At 38.9% G+C, this 17,044-nt stretch overlaps 2 protein-coding genes across 2 annotated transcripts in view; one reads left to right on the top strand and one right to left on the bottom strand.

Annotated features, from left to right (window-relative positions):
- amotl1 (angiomotin like 1) overlaps positions 1-17,044 on the top strand; it is a 314,310-nt gene that overhangs the window by 258,864 nt on the left and 38,402 nt on the right. The window lies entirely within an intron of this gene.
- Positions 4,036-17,044, bottom strand: part of sh2b2 (SH2B adaptor protein 2) — a 29,083-nt gene continuing 16,074 nt past the window's right edge. Inside the window, exons 4-9 of the mRNA XM_087283529.1 lie at positions 15,852-15,943; positions 14,754-14,854; positions 14,397-14,537; positions 13,546-13,751; positions 11,847-12,018; positions 4,036-9,081 (exon numbers count right to left, since the gene is read on the bottom strand). Coding sequence (XP_087139655.1) covers positions 8,810-9,081; positions 11,847-12,018; positions 13,546-13,751; positions 14,397-14,537; positions 14,754-14,854; positions 15,852-15,943 — 984 coding nt within the window. The 3' untranslated portion in view covers positions 4,036-8,809. The remainder of the gene's footprint in view (positions 9,082-11,846; positions 12,019-13,545; positions 13,752-14,396; positions 14,538-14,753; positions 14,855-15,851; positions 15,944-17,044) is intronic.

Below are 17,044 nucleotides of genomic sequence, written 5' to 3'. Positions count from 1 at the left end.
ATCTGCACCGAGAGGCTTATTCAACCAGCACAATTAAATAAACACATCATTTCAGGGTGATTCTCATGTGTGGCTGTTAAATGAAATTATGTTGGAAACCCTTTGTGGGGAAAAAACATTGCAAAAGTGTACATAGCATGCGAATGTGGGCCGCTTTAGGCAGTTGTGCGGCACTGGTGGTCTTCCTCCGGCCCAGACTAAATGAATGTGAGCCTGAAGTGGCCCACCTGTACAATGGCAAAGGGCGGCCAAAGATTCAAGTTCATATATGGGCCATTTAAGCCAAAGATTTGACACTTGTGGCAAAATATAATCTGAATGTGAGCCCAATGTGGCCCATGTGGGAAATGATCAATTTGGCCCAAATGATGGAGGACAAATGTGGGCCACAGTTAGCAAAATAGTGGCATAGTCATTTAAGGGTAATCTGGGTCTGAACCCAAAGTGGCTCACATGTGTAAGTGCAAACGTGGCCCAGTTATCTTAAAACATATCTGGGCCACTTTTGGCAAATATTTGGCACAGTAAGCTCTGGCTGTTGTGGCTGTGAGCCTTATGTGGCCCAGAGAAGATAGACTGGGGAGTTACCCAACCATTGCCTTTGGGTACGTGTTACACCCCTCAAACCTCTGCAAAAAGGTCTCAGCAGAAAGTCTCTGCAGAAGTGTCCCTGACGGGGCAGGCCTCGTTTCTATACTCATGTGACTCGCCTGAGTCAACGTTTGTGCTTTGACACTTGGTTCATTTGCCTGGACCGTACCAAAGTTCGATGGTCTCCCCCTGCCACCTCCTCGGTTGGTTTGTGTTCACACTGTCTTTTTCCTTCTGAACCCCGGTACGCTTGCGTCATCGAGCTGCTGTTTTGTTTACGGCCGTTGCTAGGTGGCGGTCACGCAAGCAAGCGCCGAAATGGAAAGAGGTCAGCACATCGCGGTCATTCTGCTTTTACTGAAGCTTTTGGTTTCGGACATACAGAAAGCGACTCGCGTCCATCTGCCGCAAACATATTATAAACATTCAGAACATCACACAGCGTCTGCAGGAGCTGTTTTTGGAGAAGACAAGCAGACATCACTGTGTATCACTGTGTTTGCTCTGGCTCAGTCCCGCGCTTGTCACCAAGGTATGAAACGTGACACACACACAACACAAACGAACGTTATGAAAACTAAAGTTTGTTGTACAGTTGGCGGTTCACTTCCATAATTTGGTACGAACTGTACCAGAGTTCGCATGAACTGTACCCCAGACCACCTCTTACAGGCGGACTCGGGTACGGTTCACGGGTGCGCACCCGAGTTCAGAAGACACGTTCACACTAGCTAAACGCACCGTACTGCGACGTCAAACAAACCCGTAAAATAAATCAAGCTATAACTACGTTGGATTGTCTTTGTTTTGCCTCACAGAAAACGTCACTTTAACGATAGACCCTTCCTACAAGCTTATTAAGCTTACTAAAACTTCTATTCATCTACTTTACAAGAAGTAGTTTAATTCGATTTTTGTAAATAAATCAATAATTCTAGAGTCCGCTTAGAGGTGAAGTCATTATTATATTTATTTTGTTAAATTAAATATAAGTTAATTCTAAATGTTCATAATTGATAATACCTTGTTATTATTAATTATTAATATTCGTAAACTGAGCTAATTTCGCTGCACTGATGTTGCAGAAGGAAAAAGAAATTAAAATATAACTATGACCAAAACTTCTGAGAAGACATTATTGGACTGCCCTTGAATACCTCAGGTTGCACCAGATTTTAATAGATTAAACATAATTTAATGTACACAGAGCTTATAGATCTCCAAATAAATACAGTAAAATAAATAATAATGTTGCAATAACAGTATCAGCATTGTCTTAGGAATTGATTTTTTCAATGGTGTTTGTGACAAACTATCTATAATATACAAACAAACGTTACAGCCTCCCCATTAATGTGCTTGCTAGGTGTAATAACGTACACTAGCTGTGTTTCCATCCAAAGCTGAGAATTAATTTATCCAAGCAAGCACATTAATGGGGAGGCTGTAACGTTTGTTTGTGACAAACTATCTATAATATACAAACAAACGTTACAGCCTCCCCATTAATGTGCTTGCTAGGTGTAATAACGTACACTAGCTGTGTTTCCATCCAAAGCTGTGAATTAATTTATCCACAAAACTGTAATATCGCATAAAACATTTGCGAATAAAGCAGCGTTTCCATCCAACAAGAAACAAAAGAGGACAAAAGCATCACTTCCTCTGGGTTCATAAGCATTTTTACTACAGAAATTCCAGGACTTTTTCAGGACTTTCAAGTCAATTTTCATGACGTGTGACAAGTTTTGCATTTCACTGCATTCGAAAGTTCAAGCTTAGTGAATTCTTACCTGCGAAATCGCATCAGGTGATCACGGTAGACCAATAGAAGATAATTTAATGAAATAAAATTTAAAACATGGAGCAATTGCTCACTTTTATTGACGTCTAATCATATTGTTTATTACCAAACCTTTTCAGCGCCTTACGACAGAATTTCGTAAGCACAATCTCTAGTGTGACCGCAGCTTTGGAAAAAAAAAAAATCGTCCGGCTAAATGACTAATATAAATGTAATTTCCATGATTTTTCCAAAATCTTGTGGGTTTTTCTGTTTTTCCAAAACTTTTCCAGGCCTGGAAAATGCCATGTAAAAACTAAAAACCAGGTTTTCCATGAGCGTATGAACCCGGCTTCCTGATAAACTGGAGCAAATATCAGCCAGAGAAATGTAGTTTAGTGCATTGCGATTTGCCACTGTGGTGGTTTTCCTTTCTTTAATAAATGAGTTGCGCCTCAGAAGACACAACGCAATGAGCGCAGTGATTGCAGTGGCATTTGGAGGTGTGAGACGCTCTTTGCGAGCACAGACAGATACTCAAGACAGAATAATAATAATAATACGGAAGGACTGTGATTGCGGACTGACAGGTTTTAGAAACAAAAACAAAATTTCAGATGTTTTACAATGTGCTGGAAAACCTGCAAAGTCCACTAATGTGTCCCATCCAGCCTGATCTCACGAGGAAACGTAAGTATTTTATGTTTTGTCAGTTTAGTGGCAAATTCGTACAAGTTCCGTCGTATGAAATTTTACGATTTTAAAAAGGAGGCGTGGCACCCAACCCCACCCCTAACCCCAACTGTCATTGAGGGATGAGCAAATCGTGCTAAATTTTACGAGTTTATACGAATTAGCCACTGAATCAAAAAGTTACGAATTGCTATGAGATTGCGTCGTCCTATCACAAACAGTTTATCATCACATGACCACTTATAAGAAAATTACATCACTTTTAATGCACAATTTATTTCAGTAAATGTGTTTTCGTCATAGTTTATGTGTTTTTCTCATTAGATAAAAAGTTTACCTTACTTAGTTGTGTATATATTTTTTAATAACATTATTATTATTTAATTATTTAATAAAATTTACGAGCATCTTGTCATTTAAATGAATCATTTTTAATTCGATATTTCAAAAATGTGCGAGGCAGTGGTGCAGTAGGTAGTGCTGTCGCCTCACAGCAAGAAGGTCGCTGGTTCAAGCCTTGGCTGGCTCAGTTGGCATTTCTGTGTGGAGTTTGCATGTTCTCCCTGCCTTCACGTGGGTTTCCTCCGGGTGCTCCGGTTTCCCCCACAGTCCAAAGACATGTGGTACAGGTGAATTGGGTAGACTAAATTGTCCGTAGTGTATGAGTGTGTGTGTGTGAATGTGTGTGGATGTTTTCCAGAGATGGGTTGCGGCTGGAAGGGCATCCGCTGCATAAAAACTTGCTGGATAAGTTGGCGGTTCATTCCACTGTGGCGACCCTGGATTAGTAAAGGGACTAAGCCGACAAGAAAATGAATGAATGAATGAATATTTCAAAAATGTGCATAATAATAGGTGGATGGAAACACAACTGTGTATGCAGATCATTTAAAAGAACTCAATAAAAACAAAAGCTGAATCTGAATCTGTAATCTGAAGAACAATATTACACACAATTCTGCAAGGTGTTTAAATCATAATAATATTGTATTGTGGCACATGATATCGGATAGTAGGAATTCCCACCCCTATTAATTACACACTTTTTAATGACGAACACAAGAACCTTTTTTCGAACACATTATAAAATCTTAAATTACGGAAAGCTGTAGGACGGTGTGGACTCATGGGGTGTTTTCATCAGCACTGAGAAACAACACAAAGGCGAAACACATCCTGACATCTGTGTGTGTGTGTGTGAGGAAAACCAACCCGTCTCTTCAGCTAGTAAGTTAAAGGGTTAGTTCACGCAAAAATGAGAAATTCTGTCATCGTTTACTCACCCTTTACTTGTGTCAAACCTTTATGAGTTGATGAACACAGAAGATATTTTGAATAATGCTGAAAACCTGTAACTTTCTTTCATAGTATTTGCTTTTCCTACTACACCAAAAAGTATATGTTTGCTGTTTGTTGAAACTACTGATTTAAGAACAGAAGTAACAGAATTGTGGAGTTTACTTTTGTTTGTTTCATGTTTAATTCACTTATATTTGTAGAAACCAGGCCCGTGCAGAGACCGTCCAAAGGGCATGTGCATGTGCTTTCTTGAAGAGCGGTGTTGTCGCGCGCGTTCTGATCAGCTGTGTTGTCGCGCGCGTACTGTAAAGCGGGGGGAGGGGGTGAGTTGAGCGCGCGTACTCAAGAGTGGTGTTGTCGCGCGCCTACTGAAGGGCGGGACGGAGGGTGTGTCGCGTCGCGGGGGCACTTTTAATCATTTTTAAAGGGCACTTTATATCCACGACTAAAAAGGGCATGTGCACTGCACAGGTTGAGCCCTATGTGTGCACGTGCCTGGTAGAAACTAATAAGTTAACTTAATTCATTCATGTTGTCCCAATCCAGGAAAAACTGAAAATCACTGGAAGAAGCTGGTTCGCCAACACCAGGTTGGAGGAGAGTCCTTACTCCAGGTGGAGGAGTTCAAGTATCTTGAGGTTTGTTCACGAGTGAGGGAAGGATGGAACGTGAGATTGACAGGCGGATTGGTGCAGAGGCAACAGTAATGCGGTCGATGTACCTGTCCATTGTTGTAAAGAAGGAGCTGATGGAGCCAAAGCTCTCAATTTACCGGTCAATCTACGTTCCTACTCTCACCTATGGTCATGAGCTTTGGGTCATGACCAAAAGGACAAGATCTTGGATACAAGCGGCCGAAATGAGTTTCCTTGACAGGGTGGCAGAGAGCACCTTTATACATAGGGTGAAGAGCTCTGTCACCCAGGAGTCGTTGCTCAGGCATCTGTTTCAGATGCCTCCTGAATGCCTACCCAGGGAGGTGTTCCAGGCATGTCTAACCGGGAGGAGGCCTCGGGGAAGACCCAGGACACGCTGGAGGGACATAAGCCCCTTTCACACAGTGATACCGGTAAATATCTGGAAAATTTCCGGAACGACTTTACCGGTATATTCAAAAAAGCGCTGTTCACACAGGCGAGGACGTTACGGAAATTTTCCGGAAAAGAGCATTCACACATCCATTCCAAAATACCGGTAAATTCTGACATCATTCACCACAAATGAGCTTTAAACGGCTGCGCTTGTGTTTGTAAACATTTGACTAAATTACAAACTCTGTGGATGATCAATCTTGTGAACAACTTTCGCAGGATCACTTTCGCATGTCGAGATGTTCATAATATGTGCGTGTGCAGGCGCTCACAGGCTGTTTCACAGGCACACGCAAAGCTTGAAGGTAAACAAACAACGGCTTATCATAAGCATCTCATCGATGATTATTTACACAGTTGGCATTAAGAACATATAAACGTGATCTGACTAACTTCTAGCAGCTAAATGTGTCTGGAAAAATATTCAAAGGCTTTTATCCTCACAAACCGCGCGGACGTGAATGCGTCTGACTGTTGTGATTGGCTAAAGCAGACGTCTCACGTCAGCACGTTCTAGACGTGCACGCGCTTATTACGGCAATCTTCCTTCTGCATTCACACAGAGCAGCATTCCGGCAAATTGCCGGTAATGTTACAACTTCTCTTTCCAGAAAATTGCCAGAACGAATTTACCGGTATTTTCAAAAAGGGCCTGTTCACACATACAACCTTTCCGGAAAATTGCCGGCAAGTATGTGTGAAAGGGGCTTATGTCTCTCGGCTGGCCTGGGAACGCCTCAGGAGGAGCTGGAGGAAGTGTCTGGGGAGAGGGAAGTCTGGGGTTCTCTCCTAAGACTGCTGTCCCCACGACTCAGCCCCGGAAAAGCAATGTTGTTGTTCTAACACAAATCAATTGTGTGGAGCCCAGCATTTTTTTACAACGTCAATGGTTACAGGTTGCCACCATTCTTCAATATATCTCCTTTTGTGTTCAACAGAAGAAATAAACTTAAAGGGGAGTAAATAGTCAGTACACTGCACTGTTTTTGGTCCAAATATCAAAAAAAATCTTAAATTAAGAAGCATTTTCTAGACAAGTAAAACATATAGTCTTGTTTTCAGAAATAATACACCAAAATGAAATGAGTTTTGCCTTAAAGCAAGCTAAACAATCTGCCAATGGGGTAAGCGAAATAATCTAGTATTTCCTTTTGACATAAGATTATTTAAATTACCCCATTGCCCAACTATTTACTCTGCAAAAAATGCTTTTCTTGCTTAGATTTTTTGTCTTGTTTCTAGTCTAAATATCTAAAATTTCTTATATCAAGAAGCATTTTCTAGACAAGCAAAACATATTGTTTTGTTTTGAGAAATAATATGCCAATATTAAGAGAGCTTTTCCTTAAAACAAGCAAAATAATCTGCCAATGGGGTCAGCAAAATAATCTTGTTTTTTCTTTTGATGTAAGATTATTTTGCTTACCCCATTGGCAGATTATTTTGCTTGTTTTAAGGAAAAACTCACTTAATATTGGCATATTATTTCTCAAAACAAGACTATATGTTTTGCTTGTCTAGAAAATTCTTCTTGATTTAGGAATTTTCAGATATTTAGACTAGAAACAAGACGAAAAAATCTAAGCAAGAAAAGCATTTTTTACAGTGCAGCTTTTTTTTTTTGAACACTAAATTTTGGCAAATTATTTCTTAAACACAAGAATTCTATATGTTTTGCTCGTCTAGAAAATGCTTCTAATATGATACTTGGACTAGAAACAAGACAAACACTAGCATTTTTGTTTGCAGTGTACATTTTCGTTCTTGTGTGAACTGCCCCTTTAACGCAGTGGATCCCGATTCCTGTCCTCGGGCTCCCTCGCCCTGCACATTTTGTATGTGTCTCTTATCTGACTCACAAGGATCAGTTCATGGATCTCTCAGTTAACGAGTTGATGATCTGAATCAGGTGTGTTAAGTAAGGAAGAGATAAGTTGCGGTCACACTAGAGTTTGTGTGTGCGAAATTCTGTCGTGCGGAGCTGGGAAAAGGGGCGGGATTAGGCAAGCTTATTAGACATTTAAAAACGCGAGCGATTGCTAAATGTTTGAAATTTTTGACCAGAGAGGTCATGTTTTAATCCTTGATTGGTCTCACGCAGTCAAGTAAAGCGATTTTGCAGGTCAGAGTTCAGCAAGCTTGAACTTTGCACTGCAGCAACCTGCGAAACTTGACGCATGAGCTTACGTTTCCGGTCTGACGCATTCGTGTGCGTATGAATGAAAGTCTATGGGAGGAAAAGCCCAGTGTGACCGCAGCTTTAGGCTGCATCTGAAATTGCATACTTCCCCACTATATAGTAGTGTTGTCGCGATAATGAATTTCGGTACCAATCAGTACTGAGATTTTAAAAACCTCCATTTCCTGTTAACATTTAAGCGCTGTTGAGCACGTTTGTAAACACGGCTTATTTGCCATGGACTGTGATTGGCCGTGAAGGTCATCAGTTCACCACTCTTCACCGCTGTTTGCTGAGTATAACCACAGATACAGACACTGAAACGGTTATAAAGCTGTTTATAAGCTGACATACAAGCGATCCGCTGGTGAATCGACTGATCTTTGCACTCAGTAAACAGCGGTGAGTTTGGTGAACTGATGATCTTCAGGGCCAATCACAGTCATTTCTGTTGAGCACATGAACATAATGGCAAATCTGCACGGTTTCAGAACCACTCAACATCGCTCAAATGTTAGCGGGAAAACGGATGTCTTTAAAATCTCAGTACTTATTCGTACCGAAATTCAATATCTCGACAACACCACTATATAGTAAGCTAAAAACAATATGTGAGCCGAGTACTAAGTTCGAATTTATAAGGTGCATCCCAAATCGCATATTTATGCACTATTCTACGCCATTTTGTAGTATAAATAGTGTAAGTAGTGCGTTCACACTGAAATATTTACTGTAAATACACTGACGCAGTAACATAATTCAAAAAACAGTAGGTGAGAAGTACCTACTACTTCCAGCTTGATTCTGAAGTGCACATCTGATGGATGCTACACTATCCCATGATGCAATGCCAGAGAATTCATGAATGGGAGTGAAGCGACGCAACTGATCGATCATGTGATAATGACTAATAGTGGATGTAGTACATCCCAATTCCATTCATGCTCACATTCACACTATATAGAGAACACTTTTCCAAGCGTCGTGTAGTAAATGTAGTACCTACTCGAGTAGTAAATGATTTCAGATGCAGCCATACAAAATGTGCAGGACGAGGGATGATGAGGACTGAAATTGAGAACCGCTGGTCTAATGTAGGAGTGTTACTGCATGTAAATCCAGTAGCCAATCAGAGCAGCAGCAGCAGCAGGTGTGGACGGATCAGTATGAGCATCAGTAGAAGGAGTACTGGTTCTCCACAGCTCTAGTCCGCCGTGTGCCGTCCGTGTCGTGGTAGTCGTCTGCAGTGGCGGCGGCTGCGGGTTCGAGGAGTCTCTCTGCGCTGTTGCTGCGGCTGTGGAGGCCTGTGCTGGGCTGAGCCATCGGGGATGAGGACGAGCTGGAGGACAGCGGCGTTTCTGCAGCTCCAGATGGCGGATGGGTTGACTCCGAGCGACATGCTGAAGGGTCCCGCGGGGCCACTGGGACATGAGGAGCCACCGCATCTGTGCATTCACACACAATATACACATCAGCTGAGGAAACTCAAACTGCGAACATATAAAAGTTTGGTTTAGTTTGTTTATTTATAAGGGGCAATGCACATTAATAAGCATTTCTGTAAAATGTGCCAGAATTAGCCAAAAATGTCTGTTGTTCATCTGTAGACCCTTGACAGAATGTTTAAAAGTTACACCAAAGACATATATATATATATATATATATATATATATATACATATATATACATATATATACATATATATATATATATATATATATATATATATATATATATATATATATACACATATATATATATATATATATATATACATACATATATATATATATATATATATACATATATATATATATATATATATACATATATACATATATACATATATATATATACATATATATATACATATATATATATATACATATATATATATACATATATATATATATATATATATATATATACATATATATATATATACATATATATATATATATATACATATATATATATATACATATATATATATATATATACATATATATATACATACATATATATATATATATATATATATATATATATATATATATATATATATATATACATATATACATATATATATATACATACATATATATATATATATATATATATATATATATATATACATATATACATATATATATATATATATATATATATATATATTAGTGCTGTCAATCGATAAAAAAAATTAACTAATTAATCGCACCTTTTTAAAAAACTTAATCGCGATTAATCGCATTTAAAATACTAAAACTTATCATTTTGGCTATTCAAATGTAAAATTTATGTAAACGCAAGACAAAAACTATTTAAATTCAAAATATAATTGTTTTATTAGAATTAAATTCAAAATATAATGGTTTCATAGAATTTTTGTTTAACTTGTAACACAGATTTCTTCATGTAAACAACATACCCACAATAAACCATCAAGATCCTGGCTTGACAGCCATATTTATTACAGAAATTAAAACACAGGAATGTTAATGACATTTAAATTTCAAAACAATCAATGCCAATAAAGAAAACATTGGTTTCCATGTTGGATTTTAAGTGGACTGCAAAAAAATGCCAAAATACAGGCATTGCAGATATGAAAAATGAAAAATTATAATAATAAACTATAGAATACAAACTGTTGCACTCATTGTAAAGTTTTATTGCTGTGAGTTGAGAACATTAATTATAGAGTAGAAACAATTTAGCTTAATCCTCCTTTACATTCATCCAGTTGCTAAGACTAGGAGTATCCCGCAAGTGCACAGAGACTCCCAAATGCCCGCAAATGAATGATAATTTCTCGCAAACCGGTCGTTAAATACATTGCACACCCCTCTCGCCCCTACTCAGAAAGTCGCTCTCTCCACCCCTGACACCCCTCAACGGGCCTGACACAGACACACACACAGACAGACACACACACAACGCGCTGCAGACGTTTTGGCCCCAACGGCCTTCCATACTGGAGCGACTCCCCTCAGATTCAACACACATGATCACGTTCATCAAATTTGCTTAAACTAAGCGTCCTAAAGTATTACTGTATTTCAAAAGGATTCTGACACAACAACGCAAAGCATACGCTTTCATTGCGTTTAATGAGGAAACACGCTAAACTTGGAGGGCTCATGCTGAAAGGCAGAGTAATGCCCTGTCTCTGACAGCTCGCGACTTCACCAGACGTACTGAGTACATTTACGTAAGACACCAATACTCCGATTTTAATATGATTAAGATAATACTCTTAAAATTCTACTGTGTAGCCTTAAAAGGAACCTTACCTTAAAGGAACATCGAGTCACGAAATGCGGAGGATTTTCTTTCTGTTCGCCATGCGGTATCAACTTACAACAGAAGTCGAAAGTTAAAAATGAAACACCCGAAATTGCATGAAATTCTGGATAACCTGTGATGTACCTAATGGTTTTATACTGGAACTTGCCTTCAAAAAGTACTTCCTTGGTCTTATCCACATTTATTGCATGTTGAACACACGTCCACCACAACAGGAAGTAAAAATACCTGCATGCGTTAATTGCGTAAAAATTTTTTTAACGCGTTAATTATTTAAAATTTATCGCATGCTTTAACGCGTTAATTTTGACAGCGCTAATATATATATATATATATATATATATATATATATATATATATATATATATATATACACACACACACACACACACACACACATATATATATATATATTTAATTCCCTGAGAGGCTAGTCATTAGGCACGCTCACTTCTATTTGCGTCATCAATCTGGTAACTTGTATGTGCACATGTCATCATTAGGGTGAAAAAAAACGATGGGTCACGATGCAATACATATTAATAAATATTGTGATATATTGCAATAGTTTGTATTAGTATGTGCGTTGTTATATTGACAACTTGATAAAGTCAGCACATCAATTAAAATTCCGATTCCGAATTTATTTTCTATCCATTTCAATTCATTAGAACTGCACAGTGTTATCGAACAGAGCACTCACTGAACTGTATATAATGTATATAGTTATTAAATCCTTAACTAAAATGTATATGCCACTAAAGTCACATATAAATAAAATAAACAATTTATAAAACTAAAGCAAGTAAATAAAATTTAAATGCATCAAGTAAACATAAAACTGGAACACAGTGCTCTAATATGCGGTACACTATTAGAAAATGTGTGTTTGTGATCAGGATACCTGTTGGCGAGCGCTGGACTTGAACGTATGATCGTAGAGTGATGTCCGTGGATCCGCCAGACTCCAGCGGGATCGGGTGCGTATGGAAATGCCGTAACATATCGGCGACCGTCTGGAACCACAGGTGATGAACGTGACACTGTCCACTGTCGTTCACAGACAGCCGTAGGTGCTGACAAAAACACAAGAACACACACACTGATATTCAATATACCTTGATAATGAACATGCACAAGATGGAGCCTTTCCACAAGACTGTTATGACGGTTTAACGGTCATCAGCATCTGAAATGCTTCAAAGTTTTTATTAATTAGATTTATTTTTAAATATATGCACGTTTATATGCATTTTAAGAGTTCACACTTAGCTGATGATTAATAATAAAGCTAGTTTGGCGTGCTGTCCCGGGAGAGAGTCCTGAGCTTATAAGATCTTCGAGCCCTGGGTTCCCTCCCGTTGCAAGGCGAGAGGGGAGTTTGAGCTCAGGTAGATCTCAATGACTCCCCCTCCTGCTTATTGTAGCTAAGTGTCCGATATGGATGCTAAAGGTGTACTCAGAGTTTGGCTAAAATATTTTGGATTAATTGTTTAGAGTGAACTGTGGGAGGAAACCGGAGGACTTGGGGAAAACTCACGCGATCACGGGGAGAACGAGCAAAACTCCGCACAGAAATGCCGTCTGGTTTGGAAAGGAATTAAACCAGGGGCATTCTTGCTGTGAGGCAACAGCGCTAATCACTGGCCACCGTGACGCCTGTTTGAAAGGAGGGAAAGTAGGGTTGAGTGGGGGGTTTCTTCGAGACGAAGATATTGAGATGAGAAAAGTCTGGTTATTTATGTTGAGTTAAGGATCGTCTGATAGGATAATCAGTTATTAGCTAAATTTGGAACAGCTGTAAACAATCATAAGCACGTGATCCTCTCGAAATTTGTTTATAAATAAACTTCACTTATGTGTGTTGTATCATCTTTGCATCAAATTACAAACAACAAATTGCCGCTTGTGTGAGGCGTTTCTAATGCAGTGTCTATAGCCCCTTTCACACATACAGACCTTTCTGGAAAATTGCCGGCAATTTTCCGGAAAGGTTGTGTGTGTGAACAGGTCCTTTTTGAAAATACCGGTAAATTCGTTCTGGCTATTTTCCGGAAAGAGAAGTTGCATTTACGTCCGCGCGGTTTGTGAGGATAAAAGCCTTTGAATATTTTTCCAGACACATTTAGCTGCTAGAAGTTAGTCAGATCACGTTTATATGTTCTTCTTAATGCCAACTGTGTAAATAATCATCGATGAGATGCTTATGATAAGCCGTTGTTTGTTTACCTTCAAGCTTTGCGTGTGCCTGTGAAACAGCCTGTGAGCGCCTGCACACGCACATATTATGAACATCTCGACATGCGAAAGTGATCCTGCGAAAGTTGTTCACAATATTGATCATCCACAGAGTTTGTAATTTAGTCAAATGTTTACAAACACAAGCGCAGCCGTTTAAAGCTCATTTGTGGTGAATGATGTCAGAATTTACCGGTATTTTGGAATGGATGTGTGAATGCTCTTTTCCGTAAAATTTCCGTAACGTCCTCGCCTGTGTGAACAGCGCTTTTTTGAATATCCCGGTAAAGTCGTTCCGGAAATTTTCCAGATATTTACCGGTATCACTGTGTGAAAGGGGCTTATGGCAGCTGGACACAGCTCACCTTTGCTTTGCCCTGGAAGTTGAAGGTAAGGACGTATTCTCCAGGACGGGTCTCACTCTGGCGGATCACAAAGAGGCCGTGACTACGAGCACCCCCGGCCAGAACCAGTTGGGCTGCTCGTACCCGCGACAGCGTCCCATGGAACCATGGGTAACCTGACAGACTAGCATCTCCTTCCCCTTCCCTTGGCGTTTCACCTGGACTTCCTGAAAGACAAGAGCCATATGGGAAATTAACATGTTTCCTGCAGGATAAGAACCCCAATGTAATATTAGTGAATACATTAACTAAAGAAACCTTATTGTAAAGTGTGACTGAAATAAAACATGTGCTGGAATAGTTGGCGGTTCATTCCGCTGTGGTGACCTCTGAAATACAGACTAAGCCAAAGGAAAATGAATGAAAACATCACCACAAGTTTCTTACAATGAAGTTTTGCAACCCAAATGAAGCATGAATCACTTAAATTCCATTAAGATTTTTTTGTTATGAAATAAACTTACGCTTCGCCAGATCCTCTCATCCTCTCAGTTACCACTGTTCCGATAACTCGGGAACCTGTTTTAGTCTGAGTCAAAGGAGGTATCAAAGTAATCTGTGGATAAGAGCTTACTTGAGACACGAATTGCTTCAAATGATTCAGTTCAATTTGGTGAACTGGTTCAACCGATTCCCTTAGAAGATCCAGTTAAAGAGAACGATTCGTTCGCGATCGGCCATCACTACTGAATATTTCCTTGAGTTCATTTCATAAACAACCCTTCCACGGTCATTACAAACAGTCTAGAATGTGTTTTACAGAAAGAGGACTCGAGTGGCTGATCTGAGAGCAGCATTACTGCAGTGTGTACCTGATGCTGTGTTCGTGTTCTGGGCCTCTGGGGACTGCAGGAACCGCTCCAGCGGGACGTGTGAGGGATGCTGGGTCACTGGCGGCTCCTGGCAGCGGGCAGCGGATGACTGATCACCGGCAGCAGAGCCTCGGTGTGAGCCTGAATACCACAGACAGAATAGAGGTGGAAATCACAGGTTAACTCATGATATGATGCTTTTGCACTGCTTTATTTCGGACACCGTGAGAATCAGCTTCTCTCCTGTGGTGCGCGTTAAAACTGAAAATGATGTGCGACTCATGTGACTGTCTGAATGTCGTGTGCACGGCAAATACGGCTTAAGTGTGTGATGCAGATGTTCTGTTCCTGTCATACCGTCGCACAGCAGCTCGCAGCTACAGGAGGACACCAGCGAGAAGTCTTTGGGCGGCTGACTGTGAGCACAGGAGGCCAGCTCGATGTCGTCTCCACTGTCCCTGAAAACACAAGAAGATCTGCCGTTTGTCCAACAGATCTGCAATGTCATTTATATTTTAAGACATTTACTCGATGCCCTGGACTAAAGGTTTCTGGTAGATTCACATATGCGCTTGACCCAACCGAAGGATGAAAAAGAAGTCAGCACATCGGCCTCTGTAAAGGAATCTGTTATATAACGCAGCAGTTAGAGAGCAGTTACACTCAACAAGCGGAGGATGAGTAAATGATGACAGAATGTTCAGTTTTGGGTGAACCGTCCCTTTAAATGCTTGTGGCTGGTAGTAGACATATTGATTTAGCTTATAATAAATAAGATATACTGTGGAAGTATTTTGTCTTTACATACTGTTCATGACAATTTTATAAATAAAAAATAAATAAATAAATAAATAAATGAAAATAAATAAATAAATAAATAAAACAAATAAATAAATAACCATATAAATGAATGAAAAGAAATAAATAAATAAACAAATAAATAAAACAGACAAATAAATAAATAAATGAAAATAAATAAATAAATATATAAATAAATAAATAAACCAAATAAATAAATAAATAACCAAATAAAAATAAATAAATGAAAATAAATAAATATATAAATAAATAAATAAACCAAATAAATAAATAACCAAATAAATAAATAACCAAATAAATAAATAAAAATAAATAAAACAAATAAATAAATAACCATATAAATGAATAAAAATAAATAAATAAATAAACAAATAAATAAAACAAATAAATAAATAAAAATAAATAAATAAATAAACCAAATAAATAAATAAATAAATAACCAAATAAATAAAAATAAATAAATAAATAAATAAATGAAAATAAATATATAAATAAATAAATAAACCAAATAAATAAATAACCAAATAAATAAATAAATAAAAATAAAAAAGAAAGAAAGAAAGAAAGAAAGAAAGAAAGAAAGAAAGAAAGAAAGAAAGAAAGACATTTAATTGAGCAGTAAGTGACGGTGTTTACCCGGGGTCTATGCAGTCCTGGATATCCGCAACCCAGGAGTTCTTCTGCAGAGAGTCGATGGTCTCCAGAATGTATTCAGCACCATTTTCTACCTGCAATAAATGACACAAAACCACAAGTCAAAATGATTGAAACCACAAGTCAAAACTATCTTTTTACAGAGACTTTTTTTATAGACATAATCATTTTATTAAGTAATTCTTCTATCTTTGCCATGATGATGGTGCGTGATATTTCACTAGTTAGCTTGCAATACTAGTACTGAGCTTAAAGTGCAATTGAAAGGCTTAATTAGGTTTATTAGGCAAGTCATTGGACAACATTGGTTTGTTCTGTAGCCAATCACAAGAACAATTCTGAAAGGGGCTTATGATGTTTACCTTAAAAATGGTTTACAGAAAATTTAAAACTGCTTTTTTTCCAGCCAATCTAAAACCAAATATGACTTTATCCAGAGGAAAAATTATTATAGGAAATACTGTGAACAATTCCTGAATCTGTTAAAAGTTATTTAGGAAATTTTTGAAAAACAATAATAATTTTAAGGCTGATAATTTTGCCTTCAGGGATGACACGGTGGCTCAGTGGTTAGCACTGTGGCCTCACAGCAAGAAGGTCGCCGGTTTGAGTCCCGCCTGGGTCAGTTGGCATTTCTGCATGGAGTTTGCATGTTCTCCCCGTGTTGGCATGGGTTTCCTCCGGGTGCTCCAGTTTCCCTCCAAACACATGCGCTATAGGGGAATTAAACAAACTAAACTGTCTGTAGTGTATGAGTGAGTGTGTGAATGCGAGAGTGTATGGGTGTTTCCCAGTACTGGGTTGTGGCCGGAAGGGCATCCGCTTAGTAAAACATATGCTGGAATAGCTGGCGGTTCATTCGGCTGTGGTGTCCCCTGATACAGATCCAACACCATCATCAAATTTGCAGATGACGCCACAGTGATTGGTCTAATCAGCAATAATGATTGAGTGGAGATACAGCATTTGGCCACTTGGTGCACCGACAATAATCTGCTCCGTAACACCAACAAGACCAAGGAGCTCATTGTGGACTTCAGAAAGGGACGAACAGGCTCACATGATCCCATCCACATCAATGGGATGGCGGTGAGCCTGTCTCATCCTTCAAGTTCCTGGGGACCCACATGTTAAAGGACCTTTCCCAGACCACCAACACCTCCAGCCTGGTCAAG

The sequence above is a fragment of the Danio rerio genome, chromosome 15 (genome assembly GCF_052040795.2).
Source record: "Danio rerio strain M-AB ecotype USA chromosome 15, GRCz13ab, whole genome shotgun sequence".
Classification (NCBI taxonomy): Eukaryota; Metazoa; Chordata; class Actinopteri; order Cypriniformes; family Danionidae; genus Danio; species Danio rerio.
The sequence above is the reverse complement of the archived record's forward strand: the minus strand, read 5'-3'. Positions and strand labels throughout refer to the sequence as shown.